Below are 25585 nucleotides of genomic sequence, written 5' to 3'. Positions count from 1 at the left end.
TTATATTTTTGTTCAGTGTAGAAATTAGGCACCTTTGGGGGTTTGTTGTTTTTACCCATCTACCAATAGGTGCCTTTCTTGGAAAAAATATCCATGGTCTTTGTGGTTGATTCTGTGTTTGAAATGAACTGCCTGACTGAGGGACCTTACAGATAATTGTATGTGTGGAGTACAGAGATGAGGTAGTCAATAAAAAATAATGTTAAACACTTATATTGCACAAAGAGTGAGTAAATGCACCGTATTACGTGAATTATTAAGCACATTTTTGCTACTGAATGTATTTAGTCTTGCCATGACAAGGGGTTGAATACTCATTGACTTAGCTTTTCACTTTTAATTAATTTGTAAAAAAATATATAAAAAAATGGTGAAGACAAACAATTCCACGTTCACATTATGGGGTATTGTGAGTAGGCCAGTGGAAAACAAAATCTACATTTAATCCATTTTAAATTCAGGTTGTAACAACAAAATGTGGAAAAAGTCAAGGGGTGTGAATACTTGCAAGTAAATTGCAAATAGGGGGAGCTGGAGCTACCACCCTGCTTCCGCTCCACGTTCTAGTATATTTTCTAACACGTCTACCCCAGAACTTAATCAAGCAACTGATTCAATTACGCAATATTTTAGTTATGGGTTTCCGAGATTAGATTGGTTATAACTTGGTTATATGTTAAAGTTCCAAAGCTGCGTTCAAACAAGGTTTTATCTGACTAGTGTAAGTACAAGTAACTATTTCATCATGGGGTTTCAATAGGGAACATGGGACATGCTTTCTGTTCCCTTGTTGCTGGGAGCTTGTAGAAAGGGCCTGATTGAATCAGATGACGTTAGTGCTGGGCTCGAACAAAAATGCCCACACCTTGGGGGTCCGGCAGGAATGGATTGAAAACCACAATCAATTGTCAATCATGCTTCACAAGAGTTGTGTACAATTGTTTATGTTTGAGTAGAGTCTGTGTGTGTACGGTAAGTGTGTGTGTGTATAGTAAATGTGTGTGTGGTGGTCTCTATACGCAGGGGGAGCTCAGTGAGAGGTACTCAGTTACTTCTGAAAGTGGCAGCAGCACAGACAGCCACGCTGAGACCCTTGAAACTAAAGATGGTGAGTAACGTCTCAGCTCTGATCCTCACCAATTATGGGTGAAGTTGCCACTAGAGGCTTGGGGTTAGGATTGGGGGAGAAGAAGCTGATCCATCCTAGATCAGTACATAGGGAACGCTTCCCCCCAGAGTGATCCTAACTGGAGGAGTTCGCTGATAATCATGTTAAGTTTTTGGGGGATTACTCAAACATGGGTTAATTTAACCATAGTTGGGTTTTTATTCACTTGCATGCTGGGTTGACCCAGCAGCTGGGTCTTTTTTAATGCAATCCATAGGTTATTTTTAGGAGGTGTGGCCTATTAGGGGAATTGTTTCATATAGTTATTTTTGGCCACCCGTGACAATACATGTCCTTCTTGTTCATCATGTTAAGTTTGTGCAATGCAAATATACATTTTCATAGAATATATATATATATATATATTTTAATTAATAACATTGAAATTTACATTATTGTAACAAAGTGGTAACTATCCCAACATTGGGCTATGCATAGGCTCCCTGAAGAACCAATTAAAGCTACAAAAGTATCCGTGTTCAACCTTAACATGTGATAACAATACAACAGAACAGATGAACCAGAATGACATTTATAATCAAGTATCTGAAAGCCACGCCCCCAGTAAGCCAGGCCTCCAGTCTTCTGATCTGATCTGCTGGGTCATATCTCAAGAACCCAGTATCAGTAACCCAGCCTCAACAACCCAACCTTGCTCTTTTAAAGAAAATAACCCAACTATTTGAACCACTCCTTGCTTCCCAGCAGTTGGACCATCCAAACAACACAGAATTTTCCTTAATGTACCCTTACTCTTAAATTGAAGACAGTAAGGATAATGTTACCAAGTGTCAATTATAAAATAAAGTAGCTAGGTTTCCATCCAATTGGTGAGAGATTGTAATGTGAATATTCTAAAATCCACATAAAAAAAATCCCCACGTTTAGTTCTTTGCCCTAGCTGATTCAAATAATGAAAGCTTGATGATGAGTTGGTTATTTGAATCAGCTGTGTAATGCTAGGGCAAAAATCAAAATATGCACCCAGGGGGGCCCCAGGACAGAGTTTGGAAAACCGTGCTCTAGACATCAGCTCGCAGATACAGTGCAGGTATAGCCTAATGCACGATGAGATCATTATGAATGAAAGAGCAAGATTTTTAGTTGTCAAACGGTAGCCAAGCATCGATCATCATGTCATCAGAATAAGACCCTCAATATTTATCACCCTGTACTTTCACCACCCTGTGAAGTTCATCGTAATGTATTTAACCTAGTAAACTGCATGCTTTCCCGAGTCGCAGTGAAAAGACCACAAAACATATCATGGTGTGACTCCAAGTTTACTTTGACATGATGGTTATTATATCAATATTTGCATGATGGTTATTGGTTATTTCTCACATACAGTGCCTTGCGAAAGTATTCGGCCCCCTTGAACTTTGCGACCTTTTGCCACATTTCAGGCTTCAAACATAAAGATATAAAACTGAATTTTTTTGTGAAGAATCAACAACAAGTGGGACACAATCATGAAGTGGAACGACATTTATTGGATATTTCAAACTTTTTTAACAAATGTAAAACTGAAAAATTGGGCGTGCAAAATTATTCAGCCCCCTTAAGTTAATACTTTGTAGCGCCACCTTTTGCTGCGATTACAGCTGTAAGTCGCTTGGGGTATGTCTCTATCAGTTTTGCACATCGAGAGACTGAAATGTTTTCCCATTCCTCCTTGCAAAACAGCTCGAGCTCAGTGAGGTTGGATGGAAAGCATTTGTGAACAGCAGTTTTCAGTTCTTTCCACAGATTCTCGATTGGATTCAGGTCTGGACTTTGACTTGGCCATTCTAACACCTGGATATGTTTATTTTTGAACCATTCCATTGTAGATTTTGCTTTATGTTTTGGATCATTGTCTTGTTGGAAGACAAATCTCCGTCCCAGTCTCAGGTCTTTTGCAGACTCCATCAGGTTTTCTTCCAGAATGGTCCTGTATTTGGCTCTATCCATCTTCTCATCAATTTTAACCATCTTCCCTGTCCCTGCTGAAGAAAAGCAGGCCCAAACCATGATGCTGCCACCACCATGTTTGACAGTGGGTTCAGCTGTGTTGCTTTTACACCAAACATAACGTTTTGCATTGTTGCCAAAAAGTTCAATTTTGGTTTCATCTGACCAGAGCACCTTCTTCCACATGTTTGGTGTGTCTCCCAGGTGGCTTGTGGCAAACTTTAAACGACACTTTTTATGGATATCTTTAAGAAATGGCTTTCTTCTTGCCACTCTTCCATAAAGGCCAGATTTGTGCAATATACGACTGATTGTTGTCCTATGGACAGAGTCTCCCACGTCAGCTGTAGATCTCTGCAGTTCATCCAGAGTGATCATGGGCCTCTTGGCTGCATCTCTGATCAGTCTTCTCCTTGTATGAGCTGAAAGTTTATAGGGACGGCCAGGTCTTGGTAGATTTGCAGTGGTCTGATACTCCTTCCATTTCAATATTATCGCTTGCACAGTGCTCCTTGGGATGTTTAAAGCTTGGGAAATCTTTTTGTATCCAAATCCGGCTTTTAACTTCTTCACAACAGTATCTCGGACCTGCCTGGTGTGTTCCTTGTTCTTCATGATGCTCTCTGCGCTTTTAACGGACCTCTGAGACTATCACAGTGCAGGTGCATTTATACGGAGACTTGATTACACACAGGTGGATTGTATTTATCATCATTAGTCATTTAGGTCAACATTGGATCATTCAGAGATCCTCACTGAACTTCTGGAGAGAGTTTGCTGCACTGAAAGTAAAGGGGCTGAATAATTTTGCACGCCCAATTTTTCAGTTTTTTATTTGTTAAAAAAGTTTGAAATATCCAATAAATGTCGTTCCACTTCATGATTGTGTCCCACTTGTTGTTGATTCTTCACAAAAAAATACAGTGTTATATCTTTATGTTTGAAGCCTGAAATGTGGCAAAAGGTCGCAAAGTTCAAGGGGGCCGAATACTTTCGCAAGGCACTGTAATTAATTGTCCATACACAAAAAGAGCCCACCTTGTGTAGCATATTTTGTTTTGTCGACATTCGGAAAGTTTACTGCCAAATTTGCTGTTTCCATCAGGCCTGTTGCAACATTTTTTTATCCGACATGTACTTTACTCGCATAAAAAGGTTATATGTAAACCTAATTAAAGTAGATTAAAGTACTTTCTTGAGCCAATCGATTTTTGGGAGATTGACGATTATGAATATATAAATATACTCTTGTAATCTTAACACAATTTACAGTGTAATCATGCATATTTTGTCTAGTACACGCTGAACAGTAGGTGACATTTTTTGTAAGAGCAACTCTTCAGTTATGTTTCACTCGAGGTGTTATCATAAGTTTTACTTTTGACTTCAATTAAACACAGTCTCAAATAGCCGGCTGTCACTTTTAATAGCCGGTCAACCGCACACGTTTCAGCAAATAAACACCTGTTTCAAATAATCTTAGGGTCTAAATGAATTGCTTATGAGGTTACCATGAATTACCATCGTTTTTTAAATGAGGTTTAATGTTTGATTTGCTAAATTAAATTATTCAGTAATTCAAACAAATTATGGAAATCATCCATTTTTATCACCAATATGAAAATGCTAGCCATTGGCTTCTAACAGCTGATAACTGCTAGCTAATGGCAAGCACAAAAACAGTCAACAACTTCAGGAGTACAATTGTCTGATCGCCTTCTAGTGGCCAGTATGAAAATGCACTGTCAGAGGAGAATAATTATTCTGTCATGGAAAAGTAAATTTTTTTATTGTTTTAGTATGGGCAATAATAACACGTTAGGGCAGGAAATGAAGAAATGTATTAACATCCTGGAAGTGAACATTGGAATTAAACAATTACCCATGTGAATGAAATAAGACGCCTGGCTCAAATAGAAGCCTGTCTCTCAGTGCCTGTTGTGTTCAGTGATTTAAGAAAATAAATGCCCGGGCTATTAATTTAAGTTTTACGTTATGTATCCATGATTAGACTGAGGACAACACAGTAACTGTCACTACTAGGGGTTTAAAGTACAGGAATTTTAGAATGGTCCATTTCTAATTGGTTGTTATTGGTTTCAATCACCTTAGTAAGTGATTTGAGAGAATATAGCAGTCTTGTGGATGAATTTGCATCACTCCCATTAACATCAATCCAACCACATAATGTAATGCTCTGCTTAACCTTGTTCTTGATTGTTTACAGTAGTAAACGCTTGTTGGGTCTCTTGGTTTAGAACCTTTTTCTGCCTTCATCCTTTACAGTGAAGAAGAAATACAGTGCAGGTCTGAAGTTCAGTAACTTAATGAACATTGGCAAGAAGAAGACCTCTTCCTTAGACAGTCCGGAGAAATGTGTCGACACCTCAGGTGAGTGGAGATGGCCTCCAGAGCTAGGCAAATCAGCCATTACCCTGTTAACATACAGTACAGCCAAAGTCACTGCAAAGGATTCAAACAAACCGCAATGTAGTGCGATGTCTGCACATTGCGGTTGGTTTGAATCCAGACCTATCTCTTTTTCACTTTATTTTTCTTGTCTCCTTATTCACCTGCTCTTTGTCTCTGTAATTCTGTCTTCTCTATCTGGTCTTCACTTTCCTTTCCCCTCCTTCTTTCCTTTCAATTTGTTGGTATGAAATGACATTTTACCGGGGGTTGCTGAAGATATCGGAGGATGGGCTCAATGTAATGGCTGCAAAGAAAGTAATGGAACGGAATCAAACACATGGAAACCATGTCTTTTATGTGTTTGATACACTTCCATCTGTTCTATTCCAGTGATTACGAGGACCCCATCCTCCTATATCTCTACCCTCCAGCCTCCTCTAAATCTTACATGGTCAAAGCAAAAAGAGGCCCGTTTGCAACCAAGACGCAGAACTTAACACGCAGCTGTGTATAAGCGCTGGATTTCTTAAAACACTACTAACATGCATGTTAAAATAAAATTGTTTGTGACTGAAATCCCAGACTAAACCAGCAGATCGGTTGATCTCATGTTGTTACCGTGTCAAACGAGTCTGATACCAGACAGCTGTGTCTAGGTTCTCTACTCCTGCCCCACAAAAAGTATTGACCTATCGGTAACATTGAAAATCGCAGGGCTGACAATTCATAATAAATACTTATTGTATTTTCATACAAACATTTAATCTTGAATTTCAACTTAATTAGAATATAATTTGTGTAATTTGAAATACTTTTATCAGACTATGATTTAATGAAAACAGAGATATTAACTGAATCATGATTGTCTGTTTATGGTTACAAATTTTAGATGTGGACAGTTCAGAGATTTATTTTTCAACCCTTGATAAGAAATTACAATACCATATTAAGACAAGTTGTTATTAATGTATTACATTAATTGGAAATGAAAAAGTAAGTACACCAATATGAGTTTTCCATTCATAAAAATGTGCAAGGTAAATTGCCATTGTAGATTTGCCGTAGTTGTAACGTAGACGCTGGGAGTTGGGGCGCAAGTCCAGGTGGTGAGTAATAATTAACTAAACATGGAACAATACAAGAAACAAGAGTAGGGACATGAAACAACATCAATACTGCCAGGGAGGAATCAGACTTGTGGAGGTCTACAATTATTTTTTCTGAGGTCTTGGCTGATTTATTTTGGTTTTCCATTGATGTCAAGCAAAGAGGCACTGAGTTTGAAGGTAGGCCTTGAAACACATCCACAGGTACACCTTCAGTTGACTCAAATTATGTCAATTAGCCTATTAGAAGCTTCTAAAGCAATGGCATAATTGTCTGGAATTTTCCAAGCTGTTTAAAGGCAAAGTCAACTTAGTGTACGTAAACTTCTGACCCACTGGAATTGTGATACAGTGAATTATAAGTGAAATAATCTGTCTGTAAACAATTGTTGGAAAAATTACTTGTGTCATGCACAAAGTAGATGTCCTAACCGTCTTGCCATATCTGTAGTTTGTTAACAAGAAATTTGTGGAGTGGTTGAAAAATAAGTTTTAATGACTCCAACCTAAGTGTATGTAAACTTCCGACTTCAACTGTAGATAACTCTCTCTTAAACTTCTCAAAGAGTAGGTTTTATTTGTACCAATGATAATATCCACCAGAGCTGGAAAGTATATTGAAAAAGGTTGGCAGCAACCAGGACTTAAAGTCAACACATCAGCTTTACAGAGTGGTAATACATTGGCCAATAGTGGTGGCAATTGAGATCAGCTTTGCTTTGTGATCTTAGCGCGTGTTGACGGTTTAACGATGATATGGTGGCCAATGCTGGTTGCAATAGGCCCTTAAGAACTTATTAAATGTATTATGACGGAAAGGAAAGTATAATATACAATGAATGATCACAATTAGTTGTACAGTCGTAGCCAAAGGTTTTGAGAATGACACAAATATAAATTTCCACACAGTTTGCTGCTTCAGTGTCTTTAGATATTTTTGTCAGATGTTACTATGTAATACTGAATTATAATTACAAGCATTTCATAAGTGTGAAAGGCTTTTATTGACAATTACATGAAGTTGATGCAAAGAGTCAATATTTGCAGTGTTGACCCTTCTTTTTCAAGACCTCTGCAATCCACCCTGGCGTGCTGTCAATTAACTTCTGGGCCACATCCTGACTGATGGCAGCCCATTCTTGCATAATCAATGCTTGGAGTTTGTCAGAATTTGTGGGTTTTTGTTTGTCCACCCGCCTCTTGAGGATTGACCACAAGTTTTCAATGGGATTAAGGTCTGGGGAGTTTCCCTGCTATGGACCCAAAATATTGATGTTCCTGGATGGTTGGGAGAAGTTGCTCTCGGAGGATGTGTTGGTACCATTCTTTATTCATGGCTGTGTTCTTAGGCAAAATTGTGAGTGAGCCCACTCCCTTGGCTGAGAAGCAACCCCACACATGAATGGTCTCAGGATGCTTTACTGTTGGCATGACACAGGACTGATGGTAGCGCTCACCATCTCCGGGCAAGCTTTTTTTCCCAGATGCCCCAAACAATCGGAAAGGGGATTCATCAGAGAAAATGACTTTACCCCAGTCCTCAGCAATTCAATCCTTGTACCTTTTGCAGAATATCATTCTGTCCCTGATGTTTTTCCTGGAGAGAAGTGGCTTCTTTGCTGCCCTTCTTAACACCAGGCCATCCTCCAAAAGTCTCCGCCTCACTGTGCGTGCAGATGTACTCACACCTGCCAGCTGCAATTCCTGAGCAAGCTCTTTACTGGTGGTGCCCCAAATCCCACAGCTGAATCAACTTTAGGAGACGGTCCTGGTGCTTGCTGGACTTTCTTGGGCGCCCTGAAGCCTTCTTCACAACAATTGAACCGCTCTCCTTGAAGTTCTTGATGATCCGATAAATGGTAGATTTTTTTGCACCACCAGGTGCAATCTTACTGGCAGCAATATCCTTGCCTGTGAAGCCCTTTTTGTGCAAAGCAATGATGATGGCACATGTTTCCTTGCAGGTAACCATGGTTGACAGAGGAAGAACAATGATTCCAAACACCACCCTCCTTTTGAAGCTTCCAGTCTGTTATTCGAACTCAATCAGCATGACCGAGTGATCTCCAGCCTTGTCCTCGTCAACACTCACACCTGTGTTAACAAGAGAATCACTGACATGATGTCAGCTGTTCCTTTTGTGGCAAGGCTGAAATGCAGTGGAAATGTTTTTGGGGGTTTCAGTTAATTTACATGGCAAAGAGGGACTTTGCAATTAATTGCAATTTTTCTGATCACCCTTCATAACATTCTGGAGTATATGCAAATTGCCATCATACAAACTGGGGCAGCAGACTTTGAAAATGTAATATTTGTGTCATTTTCAAAACTTTTGGCCATGACTGTACAGTACAGTAATTACAGGGATATCAAATTCTCTCTTTCACCATTTCTTTCTCACAATCTCCCCCCTCTCTCTGTCCCTCACCACACAATAATTCAATTTACAGTGCCTTGCGAAAGTATTCGGCCCCCTTGAACTTTGCGACCTTTTGCCACATTTCAGGCTTCAAACATAAAGATATAAAACTGTATTTTTTTGTGAAGAATCAACAACAAGTGGGACACAATCATGAAGTGGAACAACATTTATTGGATATTTCAAACTTTTTTAACAAATCAAAAACTGAAAAATTGGGCGTGCAAAATTATTCAGCCCCTTTACTTTCAGTGCAGCAAACTCTCTCCAGAAGTTCAGTGAGGATCTCTGAATGATCCAATGTTGACCTAAATGACTAATGATGATAAATACAATCCACCTGTGTGTAATCAAGTCTCCGTATAAATGCACCTGCACTGTGATAGTCTCAGAGGTCCGTTAAAAGCGCAGAGAGCATCATGAAGAACAAGGAACACACCAGGCAGGTCCGAGATACTGCTGTGAAGAAGTTTAAAGCCGGATTTGGATACAAAAAGATTTCCCAAGCTTTAAACATCCCAAGGAGCACTGTGCAAGCGATAATATTGAAATGGAAGGAGTATCAGACCACTGCAAATCTACCAAGACCTGGCCGTCCCTCTAAACTTTCAGCTCATACAAGGAGAAGACTGATCAGAGATGCAGCCAAGAGGCCCATGATCACTTTGGATGAACTGCAGAGATCTACAGCTGAGGTGGGAGACTCTGTCCATAGGACAACAATCAGTCGTATATTGCACAAATCTGGCCTTTATGGAAGAGTGGCAAGAAGAAAGCCATTTCTTAAAGATATCCATAAAAAGTGTCGTTTAAAGTTTGCCACAAGCCACCTGGGAGACACACCAAACATGTGGAAGAAGGTGCTCTGGTCAGATGAAACCAAAATTGAACTTTTTGGCAACAATGCAAAACGTTATGTTTGGTGTAAAAGCAACACAGCTGAACACACCATCCCCACTGTCAAACATGGTGGTGGCAGCATCATGGTTTGGGCCTGCTTTTCTTCAGCAGGGACAGGGAAGATGGTTAAAATTTATGAGAAGATGGATGGAGCCAAATACAGGACCATTCTGGAAGAAAACCTGATGGAGTCTGCAAAAGACCTGAGACTGGGACGGAGATTTGTCTTCCAACAAGACAATGATCCAAAACATAAAGCAAAATCTACAATGGAATGGTTCAAAAATAAACATATCCAGGTGTTAGAATGGCCAAGTCAAAGTCCAGACCTGAATCCAATCGAGAATCTGTGGAAAGAACTGAAAACTGCTGTTCACAAATGCTCTCCATCCAACCTCACTGAGCTCGAGCTGTTTTGCAAGGAGGAATGGGAAAAAATGTCAGTCTCTCGATGTGCAAAACTGATAGAGACATACCCCAAGCGACTTACAGCTGTAATCGCAGCAAAAGGTGGCGCTACAAAGTATTAACTTAAGGGGGCTGAATAATTTTGCACGCCCAATTTTTCAGTTTTTGATTTGTTAAAAAAGTTTGAAATATCCAATAAATGTCGTTCCACTTCATGATTGTGTCCCACTTGTTGTTGATTCTTCACAAAAAAATACAGTTTTATATCTTTATGTTTGAAGCCTGAAATGTGGCAAAAGGTCGCAAAGTTCAAGGTGGCCAAATACTTTCGCAAGGCACTGTATTTCAATTCAGTAGACTTAATTGATATGTCAACAAGTTAAACTTACATTGACAAAGTAAACATATAACAATATGGTCTCTCTCTCAGGTTACCTCAATGTGATGGTTAACAGTCATTGGAGGAGCCACTGGTGTCTGATAAAAAATGGGCAGCTGTGGTTTTACCAGGACAAGGGCAAGACTAAAGTGGCCCAGCAGCCTGTCCCTCTGGAGGGATGCATGGTCTTGCCAGACCCCAGCCCTGAGCACCTCTACTCCTTCCGGATCCAGATGGATGGGGCACAGCTAGCCACACTAGAGGTAGGAGGGGGAGGTAGGCAGGCCTGGGGGAAGGTAGGCGCTATAGAAAGAAAGTAGAGACCTTATTGATCCGAACTTGGGAAAATGTTGTATCAGTTCTCACCATAAGACCCGTATCAATGAAAACGCATGCTCAAAAACACATACGAACTCACGTAAGTCATTGCATGTTAAATTGCAAATTACAACACAAACACACATCTTTAGCCTTAACACTGGATTATTGCATGTTGTACAATTCCATATAAGCATTAATTCTATGGAAATCAGTAATCAAGAAAGCTCTTGTAAAAGCCCTTTACAAAGTCCCTAGTACAGCAGGAGCTGACCTCATATGAGAACCTGGCCCCTGTCCCTCTCCGAAAATCTTACTGAGAACAGTCCCCATTCTGGAAACGCACGCATGCCACTTACACAACCAACCCCACCCACCAGACACACGGCGCCTAGTGCAAAAAACACATACTAGCATTCCTAACACTGAGACTGTGCTGACGGTACAGTGCTCCTCCCAAGAACACTAAACACTTCAATTGTACTGTCTGACACACACTACAAAGTCTGGCCCAATTGTACTGTCTGACACACACTACAAATTCTGGCCCAGAGGAGTAAAGGGGAGGTGTGTGTGGGTTGGTTCTATGTCCCCCAAAATCCCCACAAGGATAGTAAAACAAGGAAAATTCTCCCTCGTGGGGACATCACCCATGACCCCAAGAGGACAGGCTATTTTAAGCTTAAGGGTCAGGTTAAGGGATAGGGGTTAGGAAAAATAGGATTTTGAATGGAAATACATTCTAGGTCCCCACAAGGATAGAAGAACATGACACGTGTGCGTGTGTGTTTTTGTTTAACTATCCTTTTGGGTACCAGAATTCCTCACAAGGAAAGTATTTTAGGCTTGGAGGTTAGGTTTAGGGTTAGGTTAAGAATTGGGGTTAGGGTTAGGTATAGTTTTAGGGTTAGGGGTTACAGTTAAGGTTAGGTTAGGGTTAGGGGTTAAGAAGAATAGGATTTTGGATGGGAATCAATTATTTGGTCCCCACAAGGATAGCAAAAAAAAACTGTGTATGTGTAGGGGAGGTAGTGGATGTACTGGGATTTGTGAGCAAGAGGAACTCCCCTTTTTTATTTAAGCTTCAGCACCAGCCTGCTTTGGGGCTCCCAAGTGGCGTGGCGGTCTAAGGCACTGCATCTCAGTGCTAGAGGCGTCACTACAGACCCTGGTTTGATTCCAGGCTGTATCACAACCGGCCGTGATTGGGAGTCCCATAGGGTGGTGCACAATTGGCCCAGCGTCGTCCGTGTTAAGGTTTGGCCGGAGTAGGCCCGCCATTGTAAATAAGAATTTGTTCTTAACTGACTTGCCTAGTTAAATAAAGGTTAAATAAAACATATTGTGCTGTTATGGTCAATGAAATTCCTTTTTTAGTTTTATTTAATGGACTTTAAAAACTAAAATGAAAAAATGTGCTGCAGAAAATTGATAATTAACTCATTTCCTGTGAATGGATTTTTATTTATTTTGGGTGATCTTCAGACTAAAGCCTTGACATGACTGCCACCTGTTGGTTCATCTACGTATTTTTTATGTTATAATCAAGGCTGTGTTTTCAAAAGACTGTGTTTTCAAAATGCGCTCCTCCTCTTTCCTGTCCTCTCCCTCTCCTCTTTTGTCGATTACCGCTCCCATCTCTCCTCCCCTCTTCCCTTGTTCTCTCCTCTATGCCGCTTTCCACTCCCAGGCCAAGTCGTCAGCTGATATGGGTCACTGGCTGGGTCTTCTGCTATCTCAGACTGGGACTAAGACAGACCCTGAAGAACTCACCTATGACTATGTCAACTCTGAGAGGATCTCCAGCATAGTCAATGCAGCCAAGACCTCCTTGTAGTTAGTTAATTCATCACAGTGTGTGTGTGTGTGTGTGTGTGTGTGTGTGTGTGTGTGTGTGTGTGTGTGTGTGTGTGTGTGTGTGTGTGTGTGTGTGTGTGTGTGTGTGTGTGTGTGTGTGTGTGTGTGTGTGTGTGTGTGTGTGTGTGTGTGTGGTTAGCTGTACAGGACTGTGTGAGAGAGAGCTTATACAGTAATATGTGTGTGTATTCTTCAGTCTGATGCAGGGGAGGTACTCAGAGCCTAGCACCTACAAAGACAGCCTTTCCTCGGCTCCCCACGGTTCAGATGACATTTATGACGATGTGGCTTCTATAGAGGGCGAACTAGAGGTGAGCTCACCACATCAATATACAACAACAAATTCAAGAGTATTAATTCAGCCACGTACACACAGTTTATACCACTGATGTTGTTTAACGCAATCTGATTCCACACTCCAAGACTGCTTCCATCACGTGGACTGGGATATGTTTCGTATTGCGTCAAACAACAACATTGACGAATACGCTGATTCGGTGAGGGAGTTCATTAGAACGTGCGTTGAAGATGTCGTTCCCATAGCAACGATTAAAACATTCCCAAACCAGAAACCGTGGATTGATGGCAGCATTCACGTGAAACTGAAAGCGCGAACCACTGCTTTTAGTCAGGGCAAGGTGACCGGAAACATGACCGAATACAAACAGTGTAGCTATTCCCTCCGCAAGGCAATCAAACAAGCTAAGTGTCAGTATAGAGACAAAGTAGAATCGCAATTCAACAGCTCAGACACGAGGTATGTGGCAGGGTCTACAGTCAATCACGGATTACAAAAAGAAAACCAGCCCCGTCACGGACCAGGATGTCTTGCTCCCAGGCAGACTAAATAACTTTTTTGCCCGCTTTGAGGACAATACCATGCCACTGACACGGCCCGCAACCAAAACATGCAGACTCTCCTTCACTGCAGCCGAGGTGAGTAAAACATTTAAACGTGTTAACCCTCGCAAGGCTGCAGGCCCAGACGGCATCCCCAGCCGCGCCCTCAGAGCATGCGCAGACCAGCTGGCTGGTGTGTTTACGGACATATTCAATCAATCCTTATCCCAGTCTGCTGTTCCCACATGCTTCAAGAGGGCCACCATTGTTCCTGTTCCCAAGAAAGCTAAGGTAACTGAGCTAAACGACTACCGCCCCGTAGCACTCACATCCGTCATCATGAAGTGCTTTGAGAGACTAGTCAAGGACCATATCACCTCCACCCTACCTGACACCCTAGACCCACTCCAATTTGCTTACCGCCCAAATAGGTCCACAGACGATGCAATCTCAACCACACTGCACACTGCCCTAACCCATCTGGACAAGAGGAATACCTATGTGAAAATGCTGTTCATCGACTACAGCTCAGCATTTAACACCATAGTACCCTCCAAACTCGTCATCAAGCTCGAGACCCTGGGTCTCGACCCTGCCCTGTGCAACTGGGTACTGGACTTCCTGATGGGCCGCCCTCAGGTGGTGAGGGTAGGTAACAACATCTCCACCCCGCTGATCCTCAGCACTGGGGCCCCACAAGGGTGCGTTCTGAGCCCTCTCCTGTACTCCCTGTTCACCCACGACTGCGTGGCCACGCACGCCTCCAACTCAATCATCAAGTTTGCGGACGACACTACAGTGGTAGGCTTGATTACCAACAACAACGAGACGGCCTACAGGGAGGAGGTGAGGGCCCTCGGAGTGTGGTGTCAGGAAAATAACCTCACACTCAACGTCAACAGAACTAAGGAGATTATTGTGGACTTCAGGAAACAGCAGAGGGAACACCCCCCTATCCACATCGATGGGACAGTAGTGGAGAGGGTAGTAAGTTTTAAGTTCCTCGGCGTACACATCACAGACAAACTGAATTGGTCCACCCACACAGACAGCATCGTGAAGAAGGCGCAGCAGAAGCACTCACAAACTTCTACAGATGCACAACCGAGAGCATTCTGTCGGGTTGTATCACCGCCTGGTACGGCAACTGCTCCGCCCACAACCGTAAGGCTCTCCAGAGGGTAGTGAGGTCTGCACAACGCATCACCGGGGGCAAACTACCTGCCCTCCAGGACACCTACACCACCCGATGTCACAGGAAGGCCATAAAGATCATCAAGGACAACAACCACCCGAGCCACTGCCTGTTCACCCCGCTATCATCCAGAAGGCGAGCTCAGTACAGGTGCATCAAAGCTGGGACAGAGAGACTGAAAAACAGCTTCTATCTCAAGGCCATCAGACTGTTAAACAGCCACCACCACCAGTGTCTGCTGCCAACACACTGTCTCAACTCCAGCCACTTTAATAATGGGAATTGATGGGAATTGATGTAAAATATATCACTAGCCACTTTAAACAATGCTACTTAATATAATGTTTGCATACCCTACATTATTCATCTCATATGTATATACTGTACTCTATATCATCTACTGCATCTTTATGGAATCTTTATGGAATACATGTATCACTAGCCACTTTAAACTATGCCACTTTGTCTACATTACTCATCTCTGTACTCGATACCATCTACTGCATCTTGCCTATGCCGCTCTGTACCATCACTCATTCATATATCTTTATGTACTTATTCTTTATCCCTTTACACTTGTGTGTATAAGGTAGTAGTTTTGGAATTGTTAGGTTAGATTACTCGTTGGTTATTACTGCATTGTCGGAACTAGAAGCACAAGCATTTCGCGACACTCGCATTAACATCTGCTAACCATGTGTATGTGACAAATAAATTTGATTTGATTTTATGCACAACCCATTTGACACAACAGCACAATGTCTGCCCAGAAAAGGTCACACAGCGTTCGTTGAGACACACAGCACAATGGTTGTGCAAACATTTATGTGCAGACAAACTCACCATTGTATGACAGAAATATCTGTGTCCAATGTGTTGTACATCAGTTGTATAACCTGAGTGTGTATGGGGTGTGTATAACTTAGTGTGTATAGCTTCTTGCTCTTTCAGGTTGTACTCTAGTTTGGAGTGCAGAGAGCTAATGGAAACATAATGTATCTCTGAGTGTGTTGATATGTGCTACATTTGCTCACAGCAAATTGGCCAGTGTTAACTAGTGTTGATCTTTTAGTGTAACATTTCTAGTGTTGATTCAAATCAAATGTTATTAATCACATGCTCCGAATACAATACAATGAAATGCTTACTTATGGGCCCCTAACCAACAATGCTGTGAAAATTTTAAAAAACGGCTCAAGAATAAGAAATAAAAGTAACAAGTAATTAAAGAGCAGCAGTAAAATAACAATAGCGAGGCTATATACAGGGGGGTACCGTTACAGAGTCAATGTGCAGGGTCACCAGTTAGTTGAGGGAATATGTACATGTAGGTAGAGTTATTAAAGTGACTATGCATAGATGATGATAACAACAGAGAGTAGCAGCGGTGTAAAAGAGGGGGGACAATGCAAATTGTCTGTGTAGCCATTTTATTAGGTGTTCAGGAGTCTTATGGCTTGGGGGTGGAAGCTGTTTAGAAGCCTCTTGGACCTAGACTTGGCGCTCCGGTACCGCTTGCTGTGCGGTAGCAGAGAAAACAGTCTATGAGTAGGGTGGCTGGAGTCTTTGACAATTTTTAGGGCCTTCCTCTGACACCGCCTGGTGTAGAGGTAGTGGATGGCAGGAAACTTGGCCCCAGTGATGTACTGGGCCGTTCGCACTACCCTCTGTAGTGCCTTGCGGTCGGAGGCCAAGCAGTTGCCATACCAAAACCACGGCCATCATTATCATATTTCCCAGCATGCTCTTTTGCTGGTTGATTTTTAGAATTGTTTATTTCAATATTTATGTTTTCGCATGATTGATGAATTAATAGGCTATTGTTTGCGAACAGCATCAGCCACCCAAACGATTCGTTCTCAAGTTTGAGTGTTGCGCAGAGACAGACTGAGTATGTTTTTCTATAAAGCAGTGTCCATCGATAACATTCAATAATAAATGGATTGCTTTCATTCTTGGACCATACGATCATTTATCAGATCGAGTATTTTTCTTCTTTGTGCTGCACATGATAGCCGGTGGCGGAGCATGTCTCCGGAGTATCGCATATTAATCCTGCTGTAGAATTCATTGCGGCAAGCAGGTCAAACGAACGATTAAAATTAACGGGTCACTAAGAAAAATGTTGTTCAAAAAGTTGTTCAAAAATAACGAATTGTTCACAATCTGCACATCACTAATATCTTAGTCTTCCCAACCTGGAAGTCATTCTAAATGCAAGTTGCGGGTGAAATTAAATTCAAAATGTTGGATATCCCCACACTGGCTGGATTACAATAGGAATTACACATCACTTTGTAAGTCATTATAATGTGAGTTTCAAGCCTGAAAACCATGAGTTTCAGGCCACTGTATTAGGGTAAAACTCAGCCCTCAGAATCAAATCAAAGTTTATTTGTCACGTGCGCCGAATACAACAGGTGTAGTATTACAGTGAAATGCTTACTTACAGGCTCTAACCAATAGTGCAAAATAGGTATTAGGTGAACAATGGGTGAGTAAAGATGTAGTGTGGTGTAGAGGTCCTGGATGACAGGACTACCCTCTAGTGTCTTGCGGTCAGAGGCCGAGCAATTGCCGTACCAGGCAGTGATGTTGCAGCTGTAGAACATTTTGAGGATCTCAGGACCCATGCCAAATCTTTTTAGTTTCCTGATAGGGAATAGGGTTTGCCGTGCCCTCTTCACAAAATCAGGCCTTATTATATTTTTGTTGAATTGTGTTAAATCATTTTATTTGAATTATAAATTATTCACTTAGGATTTCAGTTGGTGAAAGCCACTGTACTGAAAACAGATGAATGCAACAATCATGGGTGGTAACTCTACAATTCACTCGAAAGGCAAGGCACTCTGGGAAATAAAGCTTACACTAAGTGTGACCAGTATAGACACTGGGCCAGTGTTAAATTTAAAGGAAAATTTCACTTCTGCTCTTTCTCTGTGTTCGTTAATAGGTTTTTAACATACTGTACATATGAGAACAGTAATGTAGGGTATGTAAACATTATATTAAGTGGCATTGTTTAAAGTGGCTGCTGCTGCGCCTTCTTCACAACGCTGTCTGTGTGGGTGGACCAATTCAGTTTGTCCGTGATGTGTACGCCGAGGAACTTAAAACTTACTACCCTCTCCACTACTGTCCCATCGATGTGGATAGGGGGGTGTTCCCTCTGCTGTTTCCTGAAGTCCACAATAATCTCCTTAGTTCTGTTGACGATGTGAGGTTATTTTCCTGACACCACACTCTGAGGGCCCTCACCTCCTCCCTGTAGGCAGTCTCGTCGTTGTTGTTAATCAAGCCTACCACTGTAGTGTCGTCCGCAAACTTGATGATTGAGTTGGAGGCGTGCATGGCCACGCAATCGTGGGTGAACAGGGAGTACAGGAGAGGGCTCAGAAAGCACCCTTGTGGGGCCCCAGTGTTGAGAATCAGCGGGGTGGAGATGTTGTTACCTACCCTCACCACCTGGGGGGTGGCCCGTCAGGAAGTCCAGCACCCAGCTGCACAGGGCGGGGTCGAGACCCAGGGTCTCGAGCTTGATGACAAGTTTGGAGGGTACCATGGTATTGAATGCTGAGCTATAGTCAATAAACAGCATTCTTACATAGGTATTCCTCTTGTCCAAATGGGAGAGGGCAGTGTGCAGAGTGATGGCGATTGCATCGTTTGTGGATCTATTGGGGTGGTAAGCAAATTGAAGATGGCAGTTAGGGTAGAGTGATATGATCCTTGACTAGTCTCTCAAAGCACTTCATGATGACAGAGGTGAGTGCTACGGGCGATAGTCATTAAGTTAATTTACCTTTGCCTTCTTGGGTACAGGAACAATGGTGCCCACTTGAAGCATGTGGGGACAGCAGACGGGATAGGGAAATATTGAACATGCCTTTAAACACACCAGCCAGCTGGTGTGAGCATGCTCTTAGAAAGGGCCAAGGGATGCCGTCTTGGTTGCGGGCCGTGTCGGTGGCACTGTGTTATCCTGAAAGCGTGCAAAGAATGTATTTAGCCTGTCCAGAAGCAAGACGTTGTTGTCCGCGATGTGGCTGGTTTTCCGTTTGTAGTCTGTGATTGTCTGTAGTCCTTGCCACATACGTGTCTTGAGCCGTTGAATTGCGACTTCACTTTATCTCTATACTGATGTTTAGCTTGTTTCATTGCCTTGCGGAGTGAATAACTACACTGTTTATATTCTGCCATATTACCAGTCGCCTTTCCATTGTATAACCTGTCTAGCACTAGTGGAACCTCTCGCCAACAGCCAATAAAATTGCAGGGCTCCAAATACAAAATCAACAGAAATCTCATAAATCAAATTTCTCAAACATACAAGTATTAGGCACCATTTTAAAAATACAATTCTCGTTAATCCAGCCACAGTGTCTGATTTCAAAAAAGAAAAAAAGAAACTCCACAAACGATTATGTTAGGTCACCACCAACTCACAGAAAAACCCAGTCATTTACCCAGCCGAAGAGAGGAGTCACAAAAGCACAAATACAGATCAAATGAATCACTAACCTTTGATGATCTTTATCAGATGACACTCATAGGACTTTGTGTTACACAAGACATGTATGTTTTGTTCAGTAAAGTTCATATTTATATCCAAAAATCTTATTTTACATTGGCGTGTTAGATTCAGTAAATCCAAAACATGCAGTGATATTGCAGAGCCACATGAATTCACATAAATACTCATAATAAATGTTGATGAAAATACAGCTATTATACACTTCTCCTTAAGGCAACCGCTGTGTCAGATTTAAAAAAAACTGAGAACGGCACCCAGAGCCCAAACCAGCCAGAGAAATATCCGCCATGTTGGGTAGTCAACATTATTCATAAAAAGCATTATAAATATTCACTTACTTTTGATGATCATCATCAAAATGCACTCCCAGAAATCGCAGTTCCACAATAAATGCTTGTTTTGTTCGATAATGTCCATCATTTATGTCAAATAGCTTCTTTTGTTAGGGCGTTTGGTAAACAATCCAAAAGCGCGATCTGGTCCATTCGGACGAAACGTTCAAAAAGTTATATTACAGGTCGAAGAAACTTGTCAAACTAAGTATAGAATCAATCTTTAGGATGTTTTTATCATAAAAGTTCAATAATTTTCCAACCGGAGAATTCCATTGTCTGTAGAATTGCACTGGAACGAGAGCAACCTCTCAAGTGAAAGCGCATGACTGAGATCGAGGCTGTAGGCAGACCCCTTAGTAAAACATCTCCCATTTGGCCCCCCTTCACATGAGCAGCCTGAAACCACGTTCTAAAGACGGCTGACATCTAGTGGAAGTCTTAGGAAGTGAAAAATAACCCATATCCCACTGTGTGCTCGATAGGGGTGAGTTCAGAAACTACAAACCTCAGAATTCTCACTTCCTGTTTGGATTTTCTCAGGTTTTTGCCTGCCATATGAGTTATATTATACTCACAGACATCATTCAAACAGTTTTAGAAACTCCAGAGTGTTTTCTATCCAATATTAATAATAATATGCATATATTAGCAACTGGGACTGAGTAGGAGGCAGTTCACTCTGGGCACGCTATTCATCCAAAAGGGAAAATGCTGCCAGCTATCCCAAACAAGTTAATGTGGTGGTTCCCACGTTCAGTTGGTTAGGGTAGGTTTTAATAGTCATAATGGGTACTACATCTCCTACACACTTCCTTCTGAACTCAGTCACCGTGTCTGTGTTTGCGTCTAGATTTTTATCACATGCTACCCGGAACATATCAGAGTCCGCGTGATTAAAATAATCCTGATGCATGGATTCCGATTGGTCAGACCAGTGTTGAATAGGATGAAGCACGGCACTTCCTGTTTCAGTTTCTGCCTATAGGACGAGAGGAGCAAGATGGCGTCGTGGTCAGATTAGCCGAAAGGAGGGCGGGGGAGGGCCTTATAAGCATCCCGGAAGTTTGAATAGCAATGGTTGAGAGTCTTAGTAGCGCGAGTAGGACAGTCAATTTCGGCAGCCTAGTCCTCAGGTTTGCTTTATTAAAATCACCAGCTACAATAAATGCAGCCTCAGGATATGTGGTTTCCAGTTTGCATAAAGTACAGTGTTGTTCTTTGAGGGCTGTCAAGGTTTCTGCTTGAGGTGAGATGTAAACGGCCGTGGCGATGACGGAGGAGAATTCTCTTGGGGGATAATATGGTCTGCATTTAATTGTGAGGTCTTCTAGGTCGGGTGAAGAAAATGACTTGAGTTCCTGTATGTTCATATAATTGCACCATGCGTCATTAATCATGAAACACACCCCGCTGCCCTTCTGCTTCCCGGAGAGATATTTATTCCTTTCTGCGCGATGTACTGAGAATCCTGCTGGCTTTACTGACTCCGACAGAGTATCCCGAGAGAGCCATGTTTCCGTTAAACAAAGTGTGTGTCAGGCCCCAATGTCTCTCTGGAAAGGAATCCTTGCTCTAAGGTCATCAACTTTATTATCCAATGTCTGAACATTAGCGAGTAATATACTCGGAAGCAGTGGGTGGTGTGCACACCTCCTAAGTCGAACCAGCAGGCCGCCTCGAGTGCCTCTCCTCCGCCGGCGATGTTTTTTGTTGGCCTCTTGAGTAAGTTCTATTGCTCTGGGGAGAGTGTACAAAGGATCTGCTCCAGGGAAGTCATATTCCTGGTCGTAATGCTGGTACTTCTGGTGAGTTACCGCCACTAGTATCCAATAGTTTTTCCCGGCTGTATGTAATGACACAAAACATTTCCTGAGCTAATAATGTTAAAAATAGTACATGAAAAAACTAAATGCTGCAATGCTGCCATCTTCGTCTGCGTCATCTTATCAGTGTGCGCGTGTGTGTGTGTGTGTGTGTTCGGACGTCAGTGTAAGTATGTGTGAGTGTGTAGGTAGAGTCCAGTGTGTGTGCATAGAGTCAGTGCAAGAAAGTTAGTACGAAAAAGGTTCAATGCAGTTAGTCCGGGTAGCCATTTGATTAGCTATTTAGCATACTTATGGCTTGGGGGCAGAAGCTGTTAAGGGTCCTGTTGGTTCCAGACTCAGTGCACTAGTACTACTTACCTTGTTGTAGCAGAGAGAATAGTCTATGACTTGGGTGGCTGGAGTCTTTTACATTTTTTGGGCCTTCCTCTGACACTGCTGGATGACCACCCTCTGTAGCGCCTTACGGTCTGGTGCCTTACAGTTGTCGTACCAAGCGATGATGCAGCCAGTCAAGATGCTCTCTGTAGCGGTACCCCCTGTATATAGCCTTGCTACTGTTATTTTACTGCTGATCTTGAATGATTTGTTATTAAAAAATGTATCTTAACACTTATTTTTCTTAACTGCGTTGTTGGTTAAGTGCTTGTAAGTAAACATTTCACTGTAAGGTGAAGCCTGTTGTAGTCGGCCCACGTGACAAATCAAATTTGATTTGATTTATAACTTTATGAGGATCTGAGGGCCCGTGCAAAAAATATAAAACCTCCAGTGGGGGTAGTGAGGCGCTGACGTGCCCTCTTCACAACTGTGTGGGTGTGTGTGGACCATGTTACTTCCTTAGTGATGTGAACACAGAGGAACTTAAAGATCTCGACCTGCTCCACTACAGCCTCATCAATGTGGATAGGGGCGTGTTCGCCCCTCCATTTCCTGTAGTTCACGATCAGCTCCTTTGTTTTGCTGATGTTGAGGGAGATGTTGTTGTCCTGGCACCACACTGCCAGTCTCAGACCTCCACCCTATAGGCTGCCTCATCATCGATGATCAGTCCTACCACCGTTGTGTCGGTAGAAAACTTGATGATGGTGTTGAAGTCGTGCACAGTTACGCAGTCATGGGTTAACAGCTGTTTCCCAAAACCATTGTTATTAACGTTGCACTTGAAAATGCTCGGAATCTAACGTCTGCCTCAGACCTCTGGTAGAACAACTAAGTCAGTCGTTAGATGCTTTATACACAGAAGATCTCCGCTAATATGAGTCACATGGTTTATCCATTCTCTGTGACAACCGATAACTTCAGAAGAAAGTTGACTACAAACACAAAGTTGCCAATGTTTTTGCAATTGATACAAACAAGTGACTTGTAAAAATATGCTTCAAATGATAACTGCATTAAAATATAAACAGTAGGCTGTAGGCCTATTTTAATAATAAATACATTTCATGTTCAAATTAGTTATATTTTGCTACTTGTAGGCTACTGTCTGTAATTTGTCTCAATTAATTTCATGATGTGTAGTCTATCTAAGAGCTGATCCGTCGTCAGTATTATGAAATAATTATATTGTTAAGGTAAGATTTGAGTGGAGAAGGCTGATCCGAGAGCAGCGCTTCATTTATATCAACCAGCGTGTTTCAGGGGAAGGGGGTGTATCTGAGCACCATCACTTAGGACTTGACATTGGTCAATCAAATCTCCCCATTCTTGCTAAATTTTGCATGCCTTCTCAAACAGCTACAACTGTCTATACATTCGCACATCAAGTCCTTTCTTGAGTTGGGCTCGGGGATGGAACAACAGTTGAACATCTGAGCTTGTGGTTGTTTGTGGGGATAGGGTTGGGTGTGTGTATGTATGTACGTACAGTTGATGTTGAAGTTTACATACACTTAGCTTGGAGTCATTAAAACTCGTATTTCAACCACTCCACAAATTTCTTGTTAACAAACTATAGTTTTGGCAGTTGGTTAGGACATCTACTTTGTGTTTACAGACAGAATATTTCACTTATAATTCACTGTATCACAATTCCAGTGGGTCAAAAGTTTACATAGACTAAGTTGACTGTGACTTTAAACAGCTTGGAAAATTCCAGAAAGTTATGTCATGGATTTAGAAGCTTCTGATAGGCTAATTTACATCATTTGAATCAATTGGAGGTGTACCTGTGGGTGTATTTCAAGGCCTACCTTCAAACTCAGTGCCTCTTTGCTTGACATCATGGGAAAATCTAAAGAAATCAGCCAAGCCCTCAGAAATAAATTGTAGACCTCCACAAGTCTGGTTCATCCTTGGGAGCAATTTCCAAATGCCTGACGGTACCTCATTCATCTGTACAAACAACAGCACGCGAGTATAAACACCATGGGACCACGTCATACCGCTCAGGAAGGAACCGCGTTCTGTCTCCTAGAGGTGAACGTACTTCGGTGCCGAAAAGTGCAAATCAATCCCAGAACAACATCAAAAGACCTTGTGAAGATGCTGGAGGAAACAGGTACAAAGTATCTATATCCACAGTAAAACGAGTCCAATATTGACATAACCTGAAATTCCGCTGAGCACGGAAGAAGCCACTGCTCCAAAACCGGCATAAAAAAAGCCAGACTATGGTTTGCAACAGCATATGGGGACAAAGATTGTACTTTTGGAGAAATGTCTTCTGGTCTGATGAAACAAACATAGAACTGTTTGGCCATGATGACCATCGTTATTTTGGGAGGAAAAAGGGGGAGGCTTGCAAGCCGAAGAGCACCATCCCTACCATGAAGCACGGGGGTGGCAGCATCATGTGGTGGGGGAGCTTTACTGCAGGATGAACTAGTGCACTTCACAAATTAGATGGCATCATGAGGAAAGAAAATGATGTGGATATATTGAAGCAACATCTCAAGACATCAGTCAGGAAGTTAAAGCTTGGTCTTCCAAATGGACAATGACCCAAGCATACTTCCAAAGTTGGGGCAAAATTGCTTAAGGACAACAAAGTCAAGATATTGGAGTGGCCATCTCAAAGCCCTGACTTCAATCCCATAGAAAATTTGTGGGCAGAATTGAAAAAGTGTGCAAGCAAGGAGGCCTACAAACCTGACTCAGTTACACCAGCTCTGTCAGGTGGAATGGGCCAAAATTCACCCAACTTATTGTGGAAGCTTGTGGAAGGTTACCAGAAATGTTTGACGCAAGTTAAACAATTTAAAGGCAATTCTACCAAATTCAAATGGAGTGTATGTAAACTTCTGACCCACTGGGAATGTGAAATAAAAGCTTAAATAAATCTCCCTCTACTATTATTCTGACATTTCACATTCTTCAAATAAAGTGGTGATCCTAACTGACCTAAGACGGGGAATTCTTACTTGGATTAAATGTAAAGCAATGTGAAAAACTTATCCTGCATACTGCTATGAAAATTCACCTCATTCTCCAGAGCAAATACACTTTTTATTGGATACACACCATGTCTACTTATTTGCTATATTGACAGACTAATTTACAGTTTTATTGAAACATGGTTACTTGCCAACAAGTAAGTTGAAATGATGCACCAACTCCCTGCGTCATCTGTTTTAGCAGTAATGTTGTAGCTAGTTACTTCCAAATACATTTCATGAATATCAGAATGAATTGATGCAGTATTTGAAGTCCTCATGATTGTTTTCTGATGCAGCTTGAATCATTTAGTCACTTGTCATAGACTTGTAAAAAAAAATATTATATAAAAGATTTGATCAAACTCCATTATATACATACTAGCTAGCTCAATTTTCCTAGCTTGACTTGTAGTGGTCCTTGCAAGCCCTGTTATGGCCGAATCAAATAAATTGTACTGTACTGAACAACACTGCTTCATGTAAAAAGAGTGCTTTTTACAGAAAAAAACAAAAACTTCTCAAGCACGCTTCTCACCAATCAATCGTCATGAATAG

The 25585-nt window shown here is 41.8% G+C and overlaps 1 protein-coding gene across 6 annotated transcripts in view; it reads left to right on the top strand.

The window, feature by feature from the left end:
* afap1l2 (actin filament associated protein 1 like 2) overlaps positions 1 to 25585 on the top strand; it is a 144856-nt gene that overhangs the window by 94398 nt on the left and 24873 nt on the right. For 4 of the 6 annotated variants that reach the window (XR_016487210.1, XM_090202528.1, XM_090202529.1 and 1 more), the window contains 5 exons: positions 1024 to 1108; positions 5408 to 5512; positions 10797 to 11008; positions 12754 to 12899; positions 13117 to 13231. Coding sequence is in view for 4 of the 6 variants with exons in the window: in XM_090202528.1 (XP_090058654.1) it covers positions 1024 to 1108; positions 5408 to 5512; positions 10797 to 11008; positions 12754 to 12899; positions 13117 to 13231 (663 nt within the window). In the remaining 2 variants the exon portion in view is untranslated. The remainder of the gene's footprint in view (positions 1 to 1023; positions 1109 to 5407; positions 5513 to 10796; positions 11009 to 12753; positions 12900 to 13116; positions 13232 to 25585) is intronic. The other 2 variants (XR_016487211.1, XM_090202530.1) reach the window with 1 other exon arrangement.

Source organism: Oncorhynchus mykiss, chromosome 16, assembly GCF_057628025.1.
Source record: "Oncorhynchus mykiss isolate SJ-2025 chromosome 16, ASM5762802v1, whole genome shotgun sequence".
In the NCBI taxonomy this organism is placed as follows: Eukaryota; Metazoa; Chordata; class Actinopteri; order Salmoniformes; family Salmonidae; genus Oncorhynchus; species Oncorhynchus mykiss.
The sequence above is the reverse complement of the archived record's forward strand: the minus strand, read 5'-3'. Positions and strand labels throughout refer to the sequence as shown.